The sequence below is a fragment of the Mycteria americana genome, chromosome 6 (genome assembly GCF_035582795.1).
Source record: "Mycteria americana isolate JAX WOST 10 ecotype Jacksonville Zoo and Gardens chromosome 6, USCA_MyAme_1.0, whole genome shotgun sequence".
NCBI lineage: Eukaryota > Metazoa > Chordata > Aves > Ciconiiformes > Ciconiidae > Mycteria > Mycteria americana.
Window position 1 is genome coordinate 21,188,510 of NC_134370.1, and position 24,393 is coordinate 21,212,902.

General features: G+C 44.0%; 1 protein-coding gene across 11 annotated transcripts in view; it reads right to left on the reverse strand.

Annotated features, from left to right (window-relative positions):
* Nucleotides 1–539: 539 nt before the first annotated feature.
* The window catches only part of C6H10orf71 (chromosome 6 C10orf71 homolog), a 99,943-nt gene continuing 76,089 nt past the window's right edge, over nucleotides 540–24,393 (reverse strand). For 3 of the 11 annotated variants that reach the window (XM_075504920.1, XM_075504921.1, XM_075504922.1), the window contains 2 exons: nucleotides 11,451–11,621; nucleotides 540–9,571 (listed from right to left, as the gene is read on the reverse strand). In XM_075504920.1, coding sequence (XP_075361035.1) covers nucleotides 4,782–9,395 — 4,614 coding nt within the window. In that variant the 5' untranslated portion in view covers nucleotides 9,396–9,571; nucleotides 11,451–11,621 and the 3' untranslated portion in view covers nucleotides 540–4,781. Of the gene's footprint in view, nucleotides 9,572–11,450; nucleotides 11,622–11,745; nucleotides 11,863–16,528; nucleotides 16,751–18,250; nucleotides 18,319–18,563; nucleotides 18,586–22,508; nucleotides 22,834–24,393 lie in introns of those variants that run through there. The other 8 variants (XM_075504914.1, XM_075504917.1, XM_075504918.1 and 5 more) reach the window with 8 other exon arrangements.

The window sequence follows — 24,393 nt, forward strand, 5'->3', positions numbered from 1 at the left end:
CAACAGACAACAAGTGGAACTGAGAAGAAATGTAAAACCATCACTGACAAGACTTTGGAGACTACATACAGTCTGCAGGACTGGTTAGTAAGGAAAAAGACAAATTACATCAAGTTATACACCTGGTAACTTCCCGCAGGTGGATGGGGCACAGGGAATGAGAAAGCCCTGATGTCCTCTGGGTGGTGGCAAGAAGGTGATCCTCTTCCAGTGCTGCTGGACTGGGTGCTGGCACCACATCCCCAGGGTCCTCTCGCCAGACCTCTGCCCTTGCACAGCAGGGAGGGGGTGGGAATGATGGCAGGAGTCCTGGGCGAAAGGTGCTTCTGCCCAGCCTCCTGCTCCCTCTCTTTGGGAGGGGGAGCAAGGGGGGAGATGCCCTGCATCCAGTCATCTCCTAGATCTTTTAATTGTGTACCACACACATGCACACACAAACACACACTTCCATGTTGTCGACTTTTTCTGCCTGCATAACTGCAGATGAAACTACAATGAGGCATAATTACAATGAAAAAGCTGGCTAGAAGTCATTCCAGTATTGTAAAACAAGTCCCATTTATTTTGTTTATTAATTAATAAATAATTACTTATTTGCAAATACAGTTGCATCGATGGAACATGCCAATGACACACATTTTCTTGGACAGATGACTCAGGAAGGCACTGAACACCCAAAGAGGAGTTGATAAAAATCCACACATGTAGGCCATTTCAATTAAACTGCACTCGCTAAAACAAATCCAGCATTTTGCATGAGGAAATGGGAGCTCCTGGGACAGAGCCATGGCTGCAGGATGGGAGTCCAAGTCTGTTGTGTGACAACTGGACTGGAAGGCGTTGCAGTTGCCCCAGAAGGAGAAGGACGTTCAAAGGAAGGCGGTTCTGGCCCAAGAGCCAAAGACTAGGTAAGCCAGGTTTGGCCTCAGCCACATCTGCCAAGGAAGCACCACAGCTGTAAACGAGCCTCGGGGCACCCAGAAATGCAACATGCAGAAAAGGCCACGTGCAGGAGAAGGGAGCAGTGAAAGCAACGGCCCTCTGTGCCCTTCAGCCTGCTGTGCTTCTGTGCCTGCAGAGAGCCTGCTGCGTTCTTTAATCCTAACCACTGGCTGCTGGCAAGGCAGAATTCAGCTTAGTTTGACTCAACACCTCTTTAACCTATGATTTAATGTCACTGTTGTTTGCATCACGAAACAGTGCTTTCCTACAACTGCTTTCATGACTATTGCACATTTCCCATAGCCCTCCCCCCCCGCCCCAAGAAAGAGGTCAATTCACAGCTGTCATTTCGCTTAGTAATGACCTCTTCCATCCTAGTTTCCCACAGCAGCAACAGAAAAAAAAAAACCCAACAAACACAAACAGAAAAGGGCAAGGAAAGAAAAATACTTATTATTTGCAAAGGTGTCATTTGGCTTCCTTTTAACGCACAAACATTTTGTGTTCACCACCACAGGCATTACTGCTGTCTTATACTGATATGCAAATGGAAGTTTTATAGGTATATTTTATAGATATAATATTTTTTAATGTACATATATAGCGTTGTTTATGTGCGTGCATGTGTATGTTTGTACACACACACTCCCATGGCCTAGCAAGAAGCTGGCCAACAGTGGGGTCTAGGCCAGAGACAGGTTCGCTGGTGGGTTCATACCCAAATGGAGTCAATACCAGGCTGGGATCTGGAGCAACCCTTTTATAATATCATTCACTCCCTGTGGCAAAGTGCTCTGGAGAAAGCTCTGGATACATGATGAGAATCACTTTCATATTTGTTTTCAAAACTTGGCAGTTCTGTTTGTTTCACTTAGCTACAAATGCTCCAGGTCAAAACTCCGTCTAGGACGTGCATGTTTAGAGACACAGGCCGCTGTGAATGCAGCTCCCGTAAGCTAGCGGAACGGAGCTATTTGGCCAAAATAAAGAAGTCCTACTTGAAATGTATCAGGTAGCCAAGTTAGGACTGGCTCCTTTTTCAGATGCCCACGTTTCACTTTGCCTTCACAGTAGAGTAAAAAATACACTCTGCTTTCCTCGCATACCTAGAAGTAGTATATTGGAGGATCCCATTCTCTGCAGTAAAAGTTTAAGAAGGCCCTTGAAAAAAGGGTGCAGAAGTGTGCACATCTACAAAACAAATGACAGTTAACCAAACAAAAGGGATTTTTTTAAATGCAGCTGTATATGTTGCTTATCAAATTACCATTTCTTTTATATCTGTGCACAGATGCTTTGTACCCACAGTCTCCCCCTGGAAAGCATGCTTTTATCCTGTCCTCTAAGAGCCTGCCTACTTCTTGACTTGTGGCTGCTTAGGGCATTTAAACTTGTAATATCAAACCAAAAAAATGGCTTGTGCACTCTGCTAGGCTTTCAGATTACATAGGTTCTGTCTAAATGTACCATGGATAAATTTTAGATCTATTTATCTATAATTTAACATGTAGATGACATTCTGCTCTATACGGGATAGACATTATGCTGTATACAGTGACAGCAACAGCAGTGCAACATCAGTGGCACCATGTCAATTTAACAAAATATTTGTGATCAAAAAAAAGAAAAATATTCATAATAGGAGCCATTTCCCTTAATTTAACAACTTGAAAATTGATCCTTGCTCCTGAAACACTCTTGATTTTCAAATTTTTTATTTCTTTCAAAATGAGCCCTTTCCCAGGGGAGACTGCATTTTCTGAGTTCCACATGAAGTTGGTTTAAAAATTTTAATGTTTGCAGAATGGCCTCATAGGACAATTCAGGCTGCAAGGGATCTCAGGAGATCTCTGGATGAACCTCCTTCTCAGGAAGGGTCAGCTCTGAGGCCAGCCCAGGTTGTTCAGGGCTTTATCCAGTCAGGTGTTGAAAAGTTTCAAGGGTGGAGACTGAAAAATAAATATTTATTCAAATGCGGGCATTTGGCTGAATGTGCTCAAAACCCAAACCAAACCAGTGCAAGCTTCTCCATTTCCACCCTACACCTCTGCTGCAACCATCCCTGCCAAATCACAAAATGGCAAGTTTGACACAACTCTGCATAACGGATAAAATGGACTTCAGAAAACCATTAAAGGCCAAATCCAAACCCCGCTGAAATCAATGAAGAGATGCCCTTAGTGTCTGTCTAGCCCCTCTGTGGAAAATGTTTTAGCAAATAGCACTGACGAAAGGAAGTGTCTGATGGGATCAGGACAGTTTCTGAATGCACGGCTCTTGTCAGGGCTGGAGGAAGGCTAGGAGCTGAGTCCGGGTGAGGGAAGGAGCCAAACCACCAAGTGTTGTGGTCCGTGTCCTAAGAGCAGCCTCGCTCCTGGGAAATTAAGAATTTACTGAAGAAAACCTCAATCATAAATACTAAAACTGGGAGAGTGGGGCAGTGCCTGTCTCCCATCTCCACATTGTATTTATTAGCAAAAGGCCTGATTCTTCCCTTTCTTTTCAGGAAGTCAAGAGTCATTTCACTGAAAATAATCCTGTAAAAATAGCCTGAGATGTGAATCAGGCTGAAAGTCACTGGTATAATTCTTCCTTAGAGCTCCCGCACTTCAGTTTTAATTGGGGAAAACAGCATGAAAATGAGACAGAGAAAAAGGAAACCAATGCCCCAAATATAGATATTTATAAGCAGGCGTATTACATTCAATTTTTCCATCGTTTCACCAAGGTTCTCTCATTATCTATGATGATAAAAAAGAGTTTACGCAAGGATTAGTGATATTTTGATAGAGATCTTTCAAAGAAAATTGATAAACCAAAGAAGCACTTTGCTAGAAATTAATACTTTGGTTGTTTTGTATCTCTTTTTTTTTTTAAATCACAGAATTCACAAGGCCAAAATTAGGTACAATGTTTTTCAGGTTTTAAAAGTTAGCACTGTATTTCAATGGGAGCCTGAAAACAAAACAAAACAAAAAGCACTTTGATTATAATAAGCAAAGGTCTTCTCATCCTAACAAAAAATTAAATACCATTATGGGATTAATTCAACCTTGCTCCTTACCAAAATATTTCAGGCCAAGTATCAAGATAAGTTGAAGTTTTAAGCGGCATTATAAATAACCCCTGACTCTAAGGGAACTTATTTGGAGATTATCAAGAAATATAAAGAATTCAGCAGCATGTTAGTGGACACTGCAAAAGTATATGAGAAGTCTAGAGCAGCTGCAACTGTATTCTGGTTGTTTAAAGGTTTTTTGACATGGCTGTTGTATTGTGCATCCAGTATACAATCTTCTTGTCAATAACATCTGGGCAATCAATGTGTGCAAAAAATGAATCTTGGGTTTATGGCATATTTGTAGCCATATGCTTTCTACCTGTCAATACAGTTCAAAGGTAGTGAGTGAGGAAAGTTCAGTAGATGTGGCATCTGTCCTAGGTCTCAGAAGTTGGACAGTATGGTCTCATAGGTTTTACATTGTGTCATATATCATGCCACACATCTGGGCAAAAGGACGCTTGCTTTAGCAATCCCAGCCATCAAAATGGCGAAGCAGCAGCAGCAGCAAGCAGTGGCTTCATACTGTTGTATTTATTTGTTTAGCTGGCATTGCCCCTTCGTCTCACTGATAATTTGGTGCTTACTCAATTTCACACTTCTTCAGAGTGATCATCTTTTAACGTGGTCAGCTTTCATTTTCCTTCCCACCCAAACCACAGTGAGATTCAGACATAAAGTGTTGTACAAACATCAAATCTGCATGTGCTTTTGTGTGCATGTGTCTGTCCAAATGGTTCTTAAAAACACTAGCTGGCATATTTTGTTACTTCAGTTTTCAAGATACTCCTTCAGCAGCAAAATCATCTAAATCGGTGAGGGACACTACGTCAGTACTTGGGATTGGACTCATGTCCTTTCGTAAGTGAACTGGAGTTTCTTCAGCATCTTGACTGTAGGGGTAAGAGGCTGGTTCAATATAGGGCTGGGTATCCAGAGCTTCAGTATATCTGTAGTCCTGCTGTCCATCTTCAGGTAGTTCAGCTGGTTCTCCTGGTACAGCTGGCCTTAACCAGGTAGGTTCGGAGAGCTGAGAAGGTGACTTCAGCACTGCTACAGAGGAAGCTGGTAAAGGCAGCACTCTAGGGTAGGAGGCATAGGGAGAATTCATAATTTCTGAGGAGGGGGGCTGGTATAAGTTCCCTTCTGAGGAAGGGACTGAGACTTGAACGTATTTGCCAGTTTCTGGGTCATAAAATGTCTTTAGATTAACTTCAGCTGGTAAATCAACTACATAGTATTGGCCAGAGTCAGGGTCTTGGAGGAGTTTACGCTGGGTGGAAGAGGGTGAAGGGCTTACTGCTGATGCACCACTGGGTCTTCCTGTACTGGTTTCTGTGGGAGTCAAAGTTGAGTGAGGGGCAGGATGGAGAGGAGAATATCCCAAGGGTGAGGGAGATGCTAGTGTCTGTCCAGAATGAGAAGACTTTCTCCCTACAGCATCTGTATGCTCAGTCTGATGGTTTTTCTGCTGCTCTTGCATTTTTTTTCTCCTGCTTGCCAGCTTTTTGGCCCGCCGCAGAGCCTTTTCTGTTTTCGGTGGCACAGCAGGAGGCTTGCCTGCTGCTCTCTCCCCAAGTCCCCTGGGCTCCAGTCTCTCAGCTTTCCCTGCAGAATCAGAAGGCAGATTCCTCTGTGCTGAATCAAGTATCTCTTCTGCAGATATGTCAGCTTGGCTCTTTAGCACCATGTTTAGCAAGGCAGGGTTTATAACATCCTCTGTCTCTCTTATTGGCTTGTCTGACAATGAACTGGCAGCAACGGAGTGCATCGTGCTGCCTGACCTGGGGCTTTTAACAGCAGAGCATGCAAGACTGTCTAACAAAAGCGGTGCACCTTCCATATGCAGGATGTCCTCTAAAGCTTCATGGGATACAGGAGAATATGTGTGGTCCTCTGATACGGAGCCAGTCACAGGGGAAATGGTCTCCCTAGTGATTATTTTTTTCGCACAAGAGCCTCCTCTGCGATTAGATAAATGATGATTCTTAAAGTAATTCATCTTTCTTTCTGTGGGATAGCTGGTGTTGTTTTGTGCTTGGTCATTTTCCAGACCTAAGTTTGGCTGTGTTAAGCTGTGTCTTGCCTTCCTGGTCTGGGACTTCTCTTTCCTTCTGCAGACACTTTCTTCATTCATTTTCCCAACTTTATTTAACAAAGCACAAGTCTCTTCATCTTCTTCCATCAGCTTGCCCAACGAAAAGCTCTCTGTACCTTCTAGAAGGCTGGGATCCAGTGTTGCTGAAGTACATCCAGGCTCACTGGCCTCTTTCCCTCTGTCGATTGCTCCACCCCTCACGTTCTGTTGCTCTCTGCTCCTCGATGCCGACCAGCCTACCTCCTGGGCATGCAACATCTTTCGGTGCTGCTTGTTGTGCTCTGCTGGGGGCACAAACCTACTTTCCATTTCCTTATAACTGCTGCTCACTGTATCATCCAGGGAAAAGGACCTGAACAGGGGCAGCTTGACAGCCCTTATTACCTGAGGTGACCTGAATGTATTATCTTTAATCATAAACAGACTGGGTTTGGTTGAGCTTGAAGATGGGGGTGTTTGTGGCTCCTCAGACCTGGGGATGGACATGTCCCTTATACTGTCAGAAGCAGAATCTATGCTGTTGTCCTCTTCCCTTTTCTCTGTCCTTAGTTGGTCTTTCATCAAGCTCCTCTGTTCATTCCCAGTGACCCTACCCTCCTTCTTCTCTGCTGCACCAGTACCAGAGCTGATACAAGCATAATATTGCAGTTCATCTTCCCCTCTCTCCTTGTGGCTCTTCTTACTCTCTGCACTTTCTTGGCTTTCTTGAAGGCATGCCTTCTGCATCAGGGGCACCAGTGGAAACGGCTCCTCCTGAAGTGGCTGCTCTACCGTGGAGACAAAAGATTGCTCCGAAGAACTACTGCTTCTTTTGCCTTGTGCTTCATGGCCAGTTACCACCATACTGGTTTGGATGTCACTGTGAGGCACATCCTCTACTGGTGAGAGTTGGTTTGGGAGTGTTTTGAAGGCAAACTCTTTGTTCTGATTAGCAGCTTGTCTCTCATTTTCCTCACCCTGGACACTGGGATTTTGCACGGGCTGTCCAGCTGTTTTATCTGCATTGTCTCTACTGAATGGTTTCAGTGCTGGATACTGCAGATGTTTCCTTAAATCAGGTTCATTTGGTTCATGTCTGAACAAGGGGAAGTTCTCATTACCTCTTGTGTTTTTAACCAGATCTTCGTGTTTTGAATCATCTTGCTGCAAGTTGTCTCCAGTTTGGTAAAATAAAAGGTCCCCTGTTGTCTGGGGCGAACTCAAAGTTAGGTAATTGTCTGTAAAATGTCCAGTTAAATCAGTTTTATTGTCCTTTTCGTGAACACTGCCAGACAATATGGAGGTTATATCACTCGATTCACCTTTCTCTGCAATATTTTTGTTACTTTTTTCTTGTAAAGTTGAGAATGAGGCATTCATTTTTGTACTCTCCTGTGTATTTTCCCTAGTTTTATTTTTCTCCTCCAAGGCCCTTAACAGGGGAGAAGGGGTATAAATGCTTTTAACACGTTTACGCACATCCTTCAAGTTGAATAACAGACTCGATGCTTTTGATTTGTAACTATCCCGAGACCTGTAATCGCCAAACGCGCTCCCCTCATGGTCTCTCACTGCCACGCTCTCAGTGGGAGGAGGTGTCAGCGGGATCAGCTCGCTTTCCGCAGGGTCTACCTCCTGTTTTGGTGGTATGATGGGTGTTAAGAGTTCCGTGATGTTGAAAGAGGGACTGATCGATCCAGGGGAGTTTACCTGTTTAGCCAGAGGAGTCACATCCAGACCAGATTCAGCACCAGTTGCCTTTTCAGACAAGGAAACTGTCTCGTCGCTGGCTGTGAACTTCTCCTTTGAAGTCTGTTTCTTCTCTGCTGCCCCTTTTGTAGCCCTCTGTCTCCTCCAGGGTGGACAGCTATTGCCCAGTTGGGGACTGAGAGCCTCCTCTTTGGTTAAGGTGGCCAGGGGTCTGGGTGGAGGCGGGCTGGGTGCCTGGGACATGGGTGAGGGTGAAACCATACTGTAGGACACGGACTGGGGTGAGATGGAGGCTTGGGACATGGCAGGGGGGGAAAGCTGAGCTGGCATTGGGGGTGGTGGCACAGGAGGGGCTTCAGAGGTAGGGGGTGTTGGAGGATGGCCCTGCTGGGTGGGGGGTGGAAGAGGAAGCGCCTGCGGGACAGGGGGTGGCCGAGGAGGACCCTGGTGTGCACGGATCCTAGGGGGGGGTGCAGGAGGAAGAGCAGAGGGAAATTCGGTTTCTGAAGGGAGGGGGCCCTGAGGTATGTATACAGCTGGGAGAGGGATGCTGAAAGCAGCTTCTGGTGGAGTTGGCTCCATCTGAAAATCTTTCTCCTGCTTCTTAGCAACAGTGACCTTGGCAGGTGGTAATTTATGTTCACGGGTGCGGGATCCTTTAATAAATGGTGCTTCTTCCAGGTATGTAAGACCTTCCTTTTCTGTTTTTATATCAACAAATTCCTCCTTTTCAGTCAGTTTTTTATGATGAACGTTCCATGATTCAAAAGCACTATTCTCACTGTGAAGAAAATTACCTTTTTTTGCTGGCTCATTAACTTTCACACTTCTGTTTTTTAAAGCCTTTTTAGATGAACGGGAAAAATTTGACTTGGCTACTTTTGACATCTCGATCAGCACAGGATAATAACCATCAGAGCCACAATAACTCAGGTCTAATTTATTAGGTCTTTTCTGTGGCTCATGTTTGCTGCTGAGACAGTGGCTACCTTGACTAGCCTCAGAAAATTCAGAAAGTTCCTTGTGGATGCTTAAAATGGCTGTGTCATCCCAGCAAGCCATATCATTTCCATGATTTAATTTACATTTTTGAAAGCTATTCTTAATGGGCTGCTTAAGGGCTATCAGGGAACCTCCTGACCCTTGGTCTGCAGTCTTATCAAATGTCTTAATCAATGAGGACACTTTCGAAACATGTTTATTGTTCCTTGGACCAGGGACCGGCAAATTCAGCTTTTTCCTTTCCGTGGCAAAGGTGTTATTTTTAGCAATCCTTTTCTCCTCCGGAGCACACTTTGGTAACTGCTGGAATGTTGAAGCCCATATTGCATGTTCACTGTTTCTTGCTGTTAGCTTGTTACAGACGTTGCTTTTTTTGATGGTATGGTTTAACGTCCCTGGGTGAAATTTAGCAGAGAATTGGAGGGCAAAGTCAGGTGAAATGGCAAGATCTGGTTCATTGTAAGAGTCTTCGAGTTCTGCCACACACAAACTTTTGAAAGCCCGGTCTGTGAGACTGCTCACCTCTCTGTCTGTGTCATCCAGGAGACTCCCAATACTTGAGGAGTCACTATGTCCTTCTGTATGTTTCTTATTTCCCTGCATTGTTCATGGGAATCATGAATGAATTATCCAAAGGATTAATTTCAGGTGTCAAATAGGCAGATGATTGTGTTGGATGGTTCCAGCTGTTTGCAATTCACAAGCACAAAGCGATTCCTCCAGACAGTGCTGCTACACATCGATTCGTCTTACGGAATAGCTGAAGGAAACTTTCTTCTCTGCAAAGCCAAAAATTATAAATTATAATTTTTCTATATTAACACTATTAGACAGAGAGCATTTTCCAGATATATCAGTCACTGACTAATTTGCTCCCACATGTATTCTAAAGAAGATGCTAGCAACACAATAAACAACATGAAAAGTAATTGTTATTTTGGTCAATTCAGGTAGCTCATGGTAGATAGTTGAACTTCTGGAAAGTGCCATTAAGAAAAGTGGTTTCAACTCATATTCTTTACTTGGGCTATTAAACAAGGATATAAGAGCCAAATTTCAAGTACTTCCCTTTCCATACCTCCAACTATAAACACTTCCAAGTGCTGTGCATGTATTTAGCTAAGAAGGTTAGCCATTTTTTGGCCAGGAAGAATTAATAATAAAAAGGGAGAAAACTTACTTAATGAAAGAAAAGTTGATAAAACTTACTTGGCAAGCCATCATAATTATAACTTAAAATATCTTGTGAAAAATAAAGTTATTATAGAAGATTCTATGCTCACTTGTCTGTTAGCTCATGACTGTGGAAAATGGAGTCTATAGAGGTGAACCGGCTTGTATCAGGCTGGAGCTCTGCTGTGACAATTACCCTGAGCAGAACCCTTGTTTGAGAAAGCAGAATGGCACCACAGGTAAAGAGGATTTTCTGTTCATTAGCATGTTCCAAGAAAATATTGCTGGGGTAAAATCCTTTAGCCACCTATATCCAGATACGGTTGGTTGGTATATTGAAACTGAAGAGGCTGCTAATACCAGCTTGGCCAGCAGAAGGCAGGAGTGCCTAGGGGACTCTAGCAGACCCACTAAAGGAGCAGAGGGAACATTTGGTTTCAGTTCCAGAACTGCTGAGAGCAAAAGGTAACTCATTCAACACAATTATAAAATATCACAGCCTTCCATTAACCCCTGGCTATGATGCACAGTCAGGGCCCACAGCGTTGTGGTTTTTGGCTATCTCCACATCAGTCTGAAGACAGGATGGGGGAATCTTTGGATGGAACAAGTATAAGCAAAATAGACCCTTCAGATATACTTGAAATCTACACACTGAAACTCATTAAAGTTTACTCTGTAAACTCTTCAGATACTTATTCTCACGTTCAAGGGCTTGAGCAGGGTATTGACTAAACTACAGCAAGACTCAGTTTAAAAGCATATTCAAGAGCTAGCTAAAAGGAAAATCCTTTTAGACTCCTTAAGGAAAGTCTGATCTGTATCTCCATTCCCCGGTACAACTGCATCATTAACTTGCGATGAGCTGAAACACCACAGTTCACATCTACAGCAGCTTCTATACAGGTGGAAGCTGTCTCCATCTCAAGCTTGGATCCACTGTAGAACTGAGCAATGAAATCCAGATCCAGATTTCAGACCCTCCAGCTGTCCAAATCCATGATTCCACTTTGGCCCATCTCAGTTAGACTCTTGGAAAGGGCACGTTTTTCCCTGTGATGACTCAGTGCTGGTCAAAGTATGAAAAGACAGAGGAACTGGGCTTAATCAGCTGAGTTACTCGGGCTCAGTTGTTTCTTCAAACGAAAACACTACTCACCTTCCTTTTCTATTTAAAAAAACCTCAGCCAACCTATTTTTAGACTCGAAGTATCATAGTGAATCTTGATTCTGTCCTTCCAGCCATACAATTCCAATGACTTATGAAGAACTACAATAGATTTACACTAGAAATAAAACAAGCTTAATAGAGCTTCTCCATTTTACTTTGTACAAAGATTTTTCAAAAGTGAGTTTCACTCCCCCCACTGCACATACATTTTTGTGTATAACGCAGCAAGAAAAAAAGAGAAGACAAATGAAAGGCCATCCCGCTCTCGGATTTGATTCTTAACTGTTATATGAACGGGAAGTACAGGTACATACCTGCCACGTAATTTTGCTTCTCATCTTTAGAACTCCCTCTCACGCTTGCATTTGGCTTCATTTCTGACCACCTTTAGTGAGGAGGTAGAAATAGTCCAGTGATGTAGATTCGACAGAAGTAGTGTCCTGGGATGTTTCCAACCTTCAGCATTTTTTGATCTTAAGTGAACTCTGCAATTTGAAAACAAAGACATTTGTTTGCATCATCTGAAGATTGTCTCGTGCCGTATTCATTCATTTTTTTGTTCATTCACATTTTACAACCATTTTAGGAATGATGTAGAGGATTTCTTACCAAAAGAGACAGGTATCCTTCCCAGAGTGATAATAACCAGATACCTTGAGAGTTTGGTAGCTTGTGGAGTCCAGTCAGGTTCCTAGCAAACAACTATCACAACCTCCAGCACTCTCTGGTAGCCCCAGCAGGGACTAACAGCTGAGTGAGCAATGGTTTCCTGGCAGTCTGCCCATTGCAAAGGCTGGGTGACATCTCCAGGCTAAAAAGAGGGGTTGTGCCAGATGACTTCTTCCCTGCTGCTGTCTACGTCCCTGCTGTGCCACCCTTTCAGAGGCACTGCAGAGGAAGATGTGTGCCTTCGCTCCACCTGTATATGACTGCCTACTGCCAACAAGTACAGACAGACATCAATCTGGTGGACTGGGAACTAATGCAGGTGAGGTTTGAAAGTCCATCCTTTTCATTGTCCCTGTTGTAAAGGAAAGGAAAGGTGGACAGCTGGGATGGTGAGGGGCAGTAAACAAAACACCTTTTTGCTTCCATGCATGAACCAGAGTCAGGAGATGCTAAAGGAAAGCTCAGCTATGGTGAACGTGCATTGCTGCGGTCCTTTTGCTGTGGACACCCCCAAGGTTCAGGCTAGTTTGCTTAATCTTTGCAAGAGGATATCCATTTCCTACAAGGAGAACTGCCTGGCCCTGAGGTAATGCAAATAGCACATAGGTGTAGATACAGTAGATTTTCCTGAAGCAAGGGTGTCCTCTAAGGAAACTTTTGTGTCAGCTCATGGTATTCAAAAGAAACTGGCAAAAGCATCAACAAGGGCTCACCCACTGGGATGGTCTCCTGCACCTTACCTGAAGAAGGACAGTTGTCAGTGTTAGTTTAGGGACAAGCCTGTACTAATCAGAGCTTTTTGTTGTCCATTTAAGATGTCTGAGTAAAAAAAAGTAAAAGCAAAGAAAAAAACCCCAGTGCTATGTCTGGTTGCAGCCAGATGTAAAAGGGCATCCTCATTGCAGAGATGTGTACTCAGTTATCTCTTTGCTCAGAGGTTAAATTACAATTTTACTGCTTCTGTGGTACTCTTAACTGTGCAAAGCCAACACAGCTGTGAGAGATTGTGATTATGTTCTGGCTCACTCATCAACAGGGCTGTTGACTAAATTCCAGTGGCACAATGTTTATCACTATTTATTGGTGGTGGTGCCTGAACTAGGAGGAAGCTTGGCTTTCAGATCTCATGGACAGAGGTCTGAAGAAACATCTTGTCCCTTGTAAACTGAGAACATCTGCTGAAAAGTGAGTAGGGTAACAATAAACATGGAGATCATGATGTAATCTCAATTATTTTCCTAGATGGAGTCACAGTTACAAAAACAACTCAGCACCACTGATTAAAAAAGAACAGCGACTGTCATTGTCTCTGAAACCCTTGTGAAGATCTTTGTCTCTCCTGACTGTAATACTAGTACTTGGGCAGTGTAATGTTTCAAGCTGGAAAAGCTGTATCTACACCGAGTGTTCAAGGTGCAGATCACTACCGGGACTGGATTGAAACAGCAGCACTGTACTGATCTGGTTATCCCTTGTATAGGTATGATGGCAACTTCTGAACTTTGGGCAAAGAAGCTGTTCATAGCTGGTTTAATAACTTGGTAAAGTCCCATTTCTTTATCTTTTTGGACAAACATGGCAGCCAGCAAGCAAGGTGCTGTGTTTGAGCTTAGGTCAGGATTCAGTTAGTTAAAACATTTAAGGATGGCTGAATTTAGGCTATTTTCAAGACAGAAGGCAACACTGGGCAATTGGAACTGCTTGGGAAATGCTGAAAAACATGTGAGGTGTTTTGAGTAGGCATCACCTGATACGGGCTACCGAAAAAGCTTGCATGAATGTACAGATTTCAAGGAGCTTAATCAGAAACCAACCTCCCCTCTCTTTTAAATAGGAGGCTTTTTTCAGTGGCTCTCTTAAGTGCCTAGCAAGTTGTGATGAGGAGGTTAAATTACAGAGACTATTCCTGGCCTGGCACAGACTGAATGTCAACTTTTTTCACTAAACAAGAGCTGGGCAACCCAGCAAACTTGGCTGGAGTGTGTGACATCACTGCTGCTGCAATATATAAAGGGCCGGTTGATTCCCCCACCCCCCTTGGGCTGGTATTTGGCTGAAATGTTGTGCCGTGAGACATCGCGGTGGCATTTTGGCAGTGCCCTTGGGAGTTGCATAGCAGTCTGAAGTCAGCAGCACTGCATTTCCCTTGATGATGGGAAAAGAAGGGAGATGGAGGGAAGGTTTGGGTTTTTTTAAATCTTTGTGAGCTGTTTTCTTCATGTGGTGCTCTCTGTATGGCATTAATTCACAGCTCCAGCCCAAAACTCAGAGCCCTATGGTGACTGCTGGCTGAGGTTTATTTAGCAGCATGCTCTACTCACGCACACGCTGCTGCTGCTGCTTTGGGCTTCCAGGGGCTCACCATGACAAATACTTAGTGCTTCTTACCATGGGAAACAGGAGAATCCCCAATGAATTGATGACTTTTTTGCATAGGTGCGTGTTTGTTCATGGCACACATGGGAGCTCATAATCAGATGAGAGGGCTGGATGGAAACAGGCCTGTTCACCTATGGGTCATCAGGCTGAGACAACACTCCCAGCTGATAGCAGCTCCTCACTAGCCCAAGCAGGGCTGGCTCAGTGATCTCTCTTGGGTATCACCAGAAAGTCCTGTGTGGCAGCAGCAATCAGTATGTGAATGAATATTGGGTGTGCTGCTGTCGGTCAATGATCGCAGCACCGCTGTTTTCATTTTGCATTTAGGAAAACAGACATAAAGGTGTCAGGGAGTTAAAGGTCACCCTGTGAGTCCCTGTCAGAGACAAGAAGCCAGAAGGATGTCCAGGAGAAAGGAAAGAGCCCTGTCGTCTGGTGTAGAATACCTAAACATCACTTGCGCTGGGCTGCTTGTACTGCCAAGAGCGTGTGGGCTGGTCATATTGGGCTGCAATTGGGTCATATTGGGAGCCAAATGCTCCCTCTGATCTGCTCTGCTGCCTGGGCAGCGCCAGGCACACTGCCTCTCTGAGCAGCCCTCGGGGCACATGGACTGGGGGGAAGATCACAACATCCTCACCAAGGAGGAGAGCTGCCTGGCAAGAGAGACAGTAGTGCTCCAGCCACATTTCCCCAAACTGTCAAGAAAGGCAATTTCTGGATTAAGGGGGTCATAAGGTGAATGCTACTAGCACTAGCCTCCATTTCCCTTATCCAACAAGACCACTTTCATCTATGCTTTGTGGTCATAAAGGGTGGCCAAAGTGAATTCTCCTGCTTGGGGAAAGGGAATTTGCCTAAGTACAAATACCTGCTCCAGCTGATGGAGGGTGGAGAACTAGGTCAGTCCAGCCTAGGGTGAAGATCTCAAACACTGACAGAAATGACTAGCATAGAACAGGGTGACCTCAGCTATTCCAGCATCAGATCTTTGATCATTGCGCTGGGAAGCAAGGTGAAGGAACTATGTGTCTGGACCAAACCAATGTAGACTGGGGTCCATTCCCCTTGAGGATTTGGTCCAGCAATTGTGTCTCGAACAGCTTGTCCTGAGCCAGAGAAGAGGAGAGACTGTTCTTGACTTTGGGCCAACTTCTGTTCTCAGTTACACTGGTATAAATCTAGAGTCATTTTACTGACGTCAGTAGAATAAGTGAGAACAGAATTGGTGACTCTAAATACATCTACTTCCTAAGCCAACACTGGTGCGCTATCCAGAAGGCTACATAAGTAACTGTAACCACAGTAAAGTGAAATCCAACATCTCTGAAGAGCCAAACCTCACCCCCATGTGGCATTCAGACCAACATGCGAAGGAAAGGGATTTGGAACCAATACCATATTGCTATGCCACCAAATCACGTCCTCTGGACAATTCTGATTTTCTAACCTCTATCACTCACCATGACAATAGCAGTGCCTTTGGGATAAAGTAATTTTGCTCTTTTCTTCAATATTCACTAGAATATCTAGACCTAGGAGTGGTGTGGTAGACGTTGTGCAGTCCCAGACTGGACCAGCAGAGCTGGCTGGCAATCTGAATTGCCATCCTGTGGACGCTACAATCTTTTGGAAATGTGTTTGTTTGTGTGTGTGATGGGAGGATGTTCTCATTTAGATTGTTTTTGAAATTTCACATGGAATAAAGATTCTGAAGATAAATTATATTATAAATTTCAAAATTTCATTCAGAATTTTTTAAAAAATCTTTTCATTTCAGATTTTTTCACTATTTTTACACTATAGGCCATGAGAAGTAGCATGTAATATATAACGTAATAGTTAAAATAGTATATTATTACTGGTCTTTAGTCAGAGAAGGTGTATGCTATTTAACATTAACTGAAACTTTTCATTTTATTTTCTATGTCAAACAATACTCATGGTATTGCAACAGAGAGTGTGATCTTGTTTTGAAATTTCCCTAAGTAAATATTCCAAATGATCAAAAAAATAATTTCCATTTCTCTTTCTAGGGGAAATGTCGTTAAAATGAATATGATTGTGATTTTATTTGTTTAATCAAACCAGTTTTTTCTGAAGAAAAGACAGCTGAAGTCTTTTTCTCCCAGTGAGCTCTACTGATGCTAGTACATCTGTTGCCATGGGAGCTGGAACCGGGGATTCATCGGACTCACAGCTCAAGGAAGGTCAGTGCAACCTGGTGAAAGCACGAATGCAAGGAGGGAGTGTACCTAGCCAATGACCTTGTGTTACGTATCCTGCTCTGTGTCCTTTCCCCAAAGGATGTGAACCTCTTCCAGGCCCCAGCTGGAACGCTTACCTCTTCAGCTTAGACCACAAAGCTTCAAGCACTGGGAGATGAAGACCTCACGTGAAGAAAAATGGGAGGAACAGAGACGGCTTGTGACAGCTATGGAGAATCATGGCAAGGCTCTCTACCTTTCCCTTTCTGGTTCAATGGCAAAGACCCAACAGTTATTTCCAGCTGGTCTCCGGACTGCCTTTCCCAATGTCCTCCAAATGCCCCATCCTGCCAAGAGGCCTGTCAAGTTTGGAAGAAGGAGATGTCTCTCAGAACGGGTTGTATCTGGACTGAGGCTTTCTTGCAACTCCTGTTCACTCCTTCCATTACCTGAGCCCTATCCACTGCCTTTGAAGAGTCAGTAACATGCAGAAATGATGGAGGAAGTCAAAGGCGCAGAGCACATGACTAACACAGGCAAAGGGCAGGTGCAGCACTTGACAAACAGCACAAGTCTACGAGAATCACAAGGCAAAGGGATGGTGCTCCTCCCATGACCTGAAGTCAGCACAGACAACTGACATTTAAGCAACTGAACCCAAACAGTGCATTTCTTGGCATTAAATGTCTGACTGGAAAAGGCCACTGTCTGTAACTAGGTCAGTCATTATATACTGAGATATTTATACAGCTCCCCAGTAATATGGTACATGAACACCTCGTGGTTATTTATCCTTACAAACTGTCCCACTGCAAGCAGGATTTCTGTCTCATTTACAGATCAGCAGCTAAGGCCCAGCTTCAACTGACTGATTTGCCCAAGACCAAACAGGGCATCTGTGGCAGGGGAGGGAACCAAATCCATGTTCTCTGAATCACACAAGAAGAGCTTAACCCTTACCAGTTAAGGCAAAAATGTGCCTTCCCAGTGCCCTTCATAGGGCATGGTGCTTTACCATGAGCATCTGCAAAAAAACCCCCTTCAGCTGAGTATGGTGCTGTAGCTTGGCATTATACTGTATAGTGAAATCCATACGGATTCGCAGGTGACTGACTTACTGCAAAGATCTCAGCTCCGCCTCAGGTTCTTGATACCTATATCTCTCTTTGAGATCATAAAGACTCAAGCCTTCCTCACTAGTTCAAGGTGACAACTGACATTGCATTGGTACAGCCCCTCCACTGAGCACTGACAGGATTTTGGCTGATGAGACAGGTACTTGTCTCCTTTCATTTAAGTCTCAGGCAAGGCTTAGAGGATGAAAGCTGCTGAGTTTTCGCTTCCCAAGTGGAAGAACGGAGATTTTCCCACACTAGAGGGAAAGTTGTAGAGTACCAGAGCATCGCAGTGGCTAGAGACAGGAGATGACAAGGATGGAAGGGAAGAAAAACATACGGACAAGAAAACAAATGTATTGGCCTGCATGCCTTGTAAAGGAGCATGCCAGACAGTCCCAGCCCCTGTCAAGGGAAAATTGTAATGATACCAGCCAGTACGCTAGACACAAGAGGGAAGCAGGTGTATTCTCCTCTGTGACCTACACAAGGAAATCTGCAGGTAGCAACCAGCCATGCCTCACTTCTCTTTCCAGGCTGGGGAATCTGAAACCATCCCCCACTTACACTGCCCTCCTCATCAGCCCCAGCACACCAATACCATCTGCACTGTCAAGTTTACACTTAGACCATTTAAGCTTCTTGACAAGGAGAGTCTGACCCACACCCACTCACACAGGATACAGTCCCAGGAAATAACAGGCTTGCAGAAAACAAGTATTATTCTTTTAGTGGTAATCTCACCTGCTCCTTTCCTTTATATCTTCTGGATATTTCCAGGGTTTGGGCAAGGATTTTGCTGAATCTGTTTTCTATAAAGAAAAGAATTCAAGCCATTTGTAGGTGCTAGGTTCAAAATTGTTTCAAGTTCTAAGTGGTTTTATCACCCACTGAATTCCACAGAATTTAGGGACATGCAATATCCTGAAATAGCTGTCTAATGTTACCAAAGACCAACAGGTAGGTATATATACCAGAGAGGGGAAGAGAAGGTGAAGGCTTTGGTTTCCAAGGTTTTCTGGCTCAGGCTGCAGGAATAGAGCTATTTCTTACTTACACTTTGCTATAGCTTTCAAGTGCAGTCAAGAGAGCTCTGTTCTTGAGCAGTGTGGCAGGGAGGGAAATACAGACTTATATACATGCCAGAGCATATGACTCAAGCACACAACCATCCATTCGCATAACATCTTTCCTCTGATGACAAACTGTTCTTCAACCATTTGAGATGATAACAGAGCCATTCCAGTTGAAGGACAAAAGCTGTAGCTTGCCTTACTCCTGCCGGCTATCTGGAAGATGACCATGGGACAGCTAGCTATCCACCTATGGGATGACTTTGAGAGGGCAGGGGAGAGCCCACCCACCCTTGCCCCCAGGCGTTATCTCTGGAGGCCACACTATTTTCCTCCTTTTGTGGAGCAAAAGCTGGCCAGTGGTCTTGTCCTGGGCAAGATGGAAGCTCCTTCCAGTTCCCTCTTCACTGTGCAACTGGGGTTCTTTTTTTTTTCCTGGGAAATGAAGACTCCCTCTTCCTATTCAGAGATTGATTAATTGTTATGATTTAATGGTGTGTCCCCAAGGCATCTCCTCATTCTTTTACAGTTAATGCATATGCTAAGGCATTTCTTGTGATTATTCTGTAAAGGATATATGCAAAAGACAGAAAGGAAAATAACATGAGTTTTAAGAAGAATCTACACTTATTCCCTAACAGACACCCCAATGACTCTGGCTGAATCAGTCCCTCAGCAACCTCAGCGATGCTGTCATCACAGTGCTCTTCCAGACCCCCAGATCCTCTAAAGAAACCTGCAGGCAGGCAATAGCATCGCCCGCAGCCCAGTGCTGTCACCAGCCACTTCTTCCCCAGCCCTTCCCCTCAATTCTCCCCCACACCCCGAGTGGCAATTCTACCTACTTGTCTATGGCTTCATTCAATTAACAGGCCTGGTCACAACTCCTGTAGCTCAAATAATCATTTCTCAGTTTTGGAGAAACAGACTAAGTCCTAATGTCACTACTTCAAAGCAGATCAGTCAAAACAATGAGTCTCAGTGAACAACAATGTCATGATCAGGAACGCTGCCCCACTGCCCCAGCATAAATCCTGGACGCAGCTTGCAGGATCTGGTTCCCTCTGAACATGCTGCTGCTTCTGCACCAACATCCCAGACAGTCCTGGGCACTTACTCCAATTTCTGCCCAATGGAGCCCTATGCTTTGAAACATGCAAAAGATGGGGACAGAGACACACCTGAAATACATCTCAACAGAGCAGAAGCCATCAGAAGTGTGCAGAATTGTACAAGGGTCAATAATGAACCTGACAGGCAAGCCAAGCTGACCTTAAGATATGACAGGTTATGTCTGATCCGGATAAAGGTGATAGGCAGAGGCACATCTGAGACTGAGGATCTGCAGTAGCTGTAAACTGCCAGATACTGCTGTTTGCTGACTCTGCATGTTAAGGTGTAGCCAAATGTTAACCACATGCATCTCTTTTAGAGACTTTTCCAAAAATTGCAGGGATTTTCACCTCTATCTTTTCCAAGTGGAAAGTATGAGTTAGGTGGCCTTCATGTACCTGTCATAGCCCTATCACGGTTCCCAAAACAGCCTCGGACATAGTGTATAAGTAACAGGGGAAGCATCCCTGAAACTACTGGGATGTAGCTATGTGAGAGACTGAAAATAAAGATGCATCACTATTTGACCTGCTTGGCTCATAAGAAGGTTGGTCTGACTGTTACTAGATAATTTAGATTAATCATTACTAGCTAATGCCTTCTTGTATGTCATTATTTGCAAGCACAGGAGATAGATGATAGAGAAACCTATGACTATAATTAAATATATGCTTTCTATACCTGTCCAAAGAGGATCATTTGGCAGGGGAACCCAAGGGAGAGGGAAACCTTACTTCTGGGGAAGGGCTGTCCTCTTACGGTTTCAGTGCTGCCTCAGTTTCTCTGGGACTCCTAAGGGACAGGGGTCTTGGCAGCAGTCTCTCTGACCACACACACTTGAAAGCCATAAAAACCTGGCAAGCAGCAACATAGTCACAAAACACCAAGCTTAATACACACATGCAAATATATATATACACATCTTTAGCTATGTATGTATAAGCAATCACTGACCCACCCAAAAACATATGCAGGCTTGATTGAAGAGGGACAACCTTTTCTCAAGGGTAAAAGTTCCCCTATCAGTGCACACATACAGCCCCCACTATGTTGCCTTTCCACACACACCTGTCAGCTGGCTCACAGACCTCTGGTCCCAAAATGTGACACTACCTCAAGCAATGTACACTAGCTCTAAAAGCAATGGACTCACCCACCTGCTTATAGTAGACAAAGCTCTGTGTGACCTGGCACCCCAGCTGCAGGCAAGCCAGCACAGAGAAGCCTGCAGCTAAAAACCACTTGCAGAATTTACCTCTGCCAGCAACTTTCTGTGTGTGTAAACTCAGCTAGACTAAAGAAAGGAAAGACTGATACAGATGAGTGGTATTTTCTCCCAACCTGGCTCATAGGGTTTGTTGGCTTTTTTCCTGGTCTTGGAGGGATTTACATTTTCATGGGCCTTTTGCACAGCTCTAGTAATGCAAGCACAGACAAGACAAACATTTCAGAGAAGCAGGTAGGAATAAGAGGCTACAGAGTGAAATTTCCGTGTGCTTTTTGTTTGTGGTGCAGGGATGCAATTATACCTGCATACCTCCACCCAGCTGTGGCCTTCAAGTTCACTGGTGAGTGCCTGTTACAACTGTTTTGGTAACTAAGTTGAGAATATGTATGTAAATACCTTCCTAGTGACAAATGTGGAAGGATGGAAAAATTTAGTTGTTTCGAGGCTCCAATATACTGGGAATCTTTTATTTGTTAGTATTTTCCACAGGCCTTATCCTTCAAGCATTTAACTGAGGGCATTTGCCTTTTACATGGTCAATTCCTTGAAGAAGCGGGTGGACTTCGATCCTGTCCAGAAAGCTTATTTCTCCTTCTTACCTCTTCTCACTTTTCCTTCTCCCCAGCCTCCCTCCCGGCAACGGCAGGGGACTAGTGAGGAACCCTCTAGCTGATACTGTACAAAGTCAGTGTGAACTAGTAGCTTTGGCCTGCTGCTGGAAAACTTTTCCCTATTCAGATTTAATTGGATTGCCTGTTCACAGGCCGTTTAAAAAAGCATAAGCAGTTTGGCTTCTCGAGCTCAATTTTAATGATTTCTGTTCTTATTTTGCTGCTGAGTTCTGCAACTAGGCTAATAAAATGCAGTTCCTTGGGATGGCAGATTAAGAAGTTCTGCAACAACTGGACTCAGAAAAGCTTATGCCATTTAAGAAATTTTCCAGTGATTAAAATTGGATACAAGTCATAGTCACAGTCATTTATAGTGGCCTCTTACCACTGCCTAGGTATTTGAACTATTTTACTTTTTCAGGCTCTGCAGCATACCAATTGCTCTCTATAAAATATTTAAATTATTCTCTTCCTATTTGTTCCAAAAAGAGAACTAAAAATGCCTTCAACCCCCTACACAAGTCACTAAAGTTTTTAGGAGTATCTTATCTGTAGGCAGTAATCATCTGGAAAATAAAATCCACGTATATTTGCTTAAAGTTGCTTACAGCACAATGCACAGGACAATTAAATGGAGCTTCATAGCAATTTAGTGGTCTTTTAAAAAGATCATACCCCTTTACCAAATAATTATATGTGTCATAAACAGTAATCACTGCATACAAATCTATATGTATGTCTCTTTCCACACACAGACTTTCAGAGACAATCCTGCATTTTTCAGAGCAGAAAATGCTGGACAAAATTAAAGGACTTTCCACCTCTTATCACTGAAAAAAAGATATAAATGCTGTTTGATTTCTTTTATCTGATCAATTACACAACTGATCCTCGAGTGCACACACATTCACACGCTCAGACACCACCATTCTTCACCATTTCCCTGCTTTAAAAACACCCATACACTTCTCCCTTACCTTCTGTGCTCCAGCTTCCTGATCAGGGACAGTGCAGGGCTGCGCTTTCTTCCCTTAAGTCAAAGCCCCAGCACATTTTACAGCAGCCTGCTTACTATTAGCACTTCCCATTATTTATGTGTTTCAGACTCTCCTTCTGAACATGGTTATCTTAACAGAAACAACCACTGAAAAATAAATAAAACAATAAAAGTGGAGGAGCTAACCCTTGAGCCCTCACAGACCTGCCCAGCCAGGTGAAGTGAAGTGAGCAAGGAATCCAAAGTTAGTAAAATGTATTTAAATAGTTATCAGGCAAGGGAAACCAAATGGAGATCATAGTGGGGAAGAGGCAAACATACGTATTGGAATAACCATGCGGTGTCAAGTAACAGACAGATGAAACAAACAGTCATCAGCTATTTTTACATTCAGATTTGCCATTGGTAATGCTTCAGAGATAACTAATACAGAAAGTCAGGCTGTGCGATTGGCTTGCCACTGCCAGTGATTCAAACCTTAAAGCACTGCATTTCTGTGTCTAGAGGTGGGAGTCAAAATGTTTTTTAAGGTCGCCATTAAAAATACTGTGTAAGAAGTATGCACATGAGTAACACATTACTGCTCTACCGGTGCTTTTTCATAAATAGCTCATTTCATCATCAAGGCTGGACAAATGTATCCAGCGTTCTTGGAGTAAGGACCCCATTCCACTGTCCTTCCAAAGCAAACAAGACCAGCCACCCTCCTGGGAGGCACATGCCAGCATTGGGTTTCATTTGGCGAACTGCAATAGGATGTTGAATAATAGGGGAAATATGCCATGAAGTCAACAAGCTAAGTTTTTGTATGGCAATGGATTGCACTCTGCGCCTGAGCGCACAGAGCTCCTTCCTGAAGTCATGGGGCTCTCTCGGGGCTCAGCATCACGCTGGACTTGAGCCACAGCCTACGGCAAAATGAAGAGCAGAATCTCCTGTGATTACAGCCCCACTCCTGCTTCCATAGCAGAGCAGGGCTCCGAGTAAGTCCAGTGCTCATTTGCATTTTAAAAAGGGCCACTAATTACATTGCTACAGCATGAGCAAGGCAACAACCATGCGGTATCTGCTGCCTGTGAATCTCCAAGCACCGGGAGGCTTGTGATGAACTAATCCTCCCTGCAATCCAAGAGCAGCCTAAGCTTACCGGTCCTTGGAGGGACAATGACCTGCCTTCTGCAAAGCAACCTTCAGCTTTGAGTTCCCCACCTGGGAGAGATGTATCACCTCAGATCCCGGCGGGAAGATTTTACAAAGCTCACTCTCCTAGACTCCTGGTCTGGGCTTTTGGTGCTCAAGTGCGTCTCATAACTCATCCCAAACTGAATGCTGGTCTTGCCAAACATCAGGGCACTTCTGCTAAGTTCTGGCCCGAAACTACACGCTTCCAACCGCTACCCACCCCCCGCACCCATCAGAGCACCTATGCACAAAGATTTGGTGCACGCTTGAGTCATGGTGCCTACGAACTGAGACATCGGAGAGAACTGGCGCACACTGCAAACAAAAAACAGGTTTGGGATGAAAACAGACAGTGGAAAAGTAGTTTTCAGGCACCCACTGACACTAATGTAGGCAAAACTGTCTGTATATGTGTGTCTGTCTCCCACACATTTCTAAAGAGGGGTGGAATGTATTTCTGGACTACTTGTGCTAAAAATAAACCCATCCCTGCTGTCTATGAAGAGAGGCAGGTATAGCTCTGCTTTCTGTAAGCCCATGAACTTGTGAACTGCTTAGAGGCTGAATCACAACTAGAAAGACCCCTATGGAAATTGTAATTGCTAGTGCAGGAAGGGTGGCTGATTGCTTGGAAAATCGAAAACAGGCCTCTCACATGAAAGCAGCTGGGGTTAACACTATTC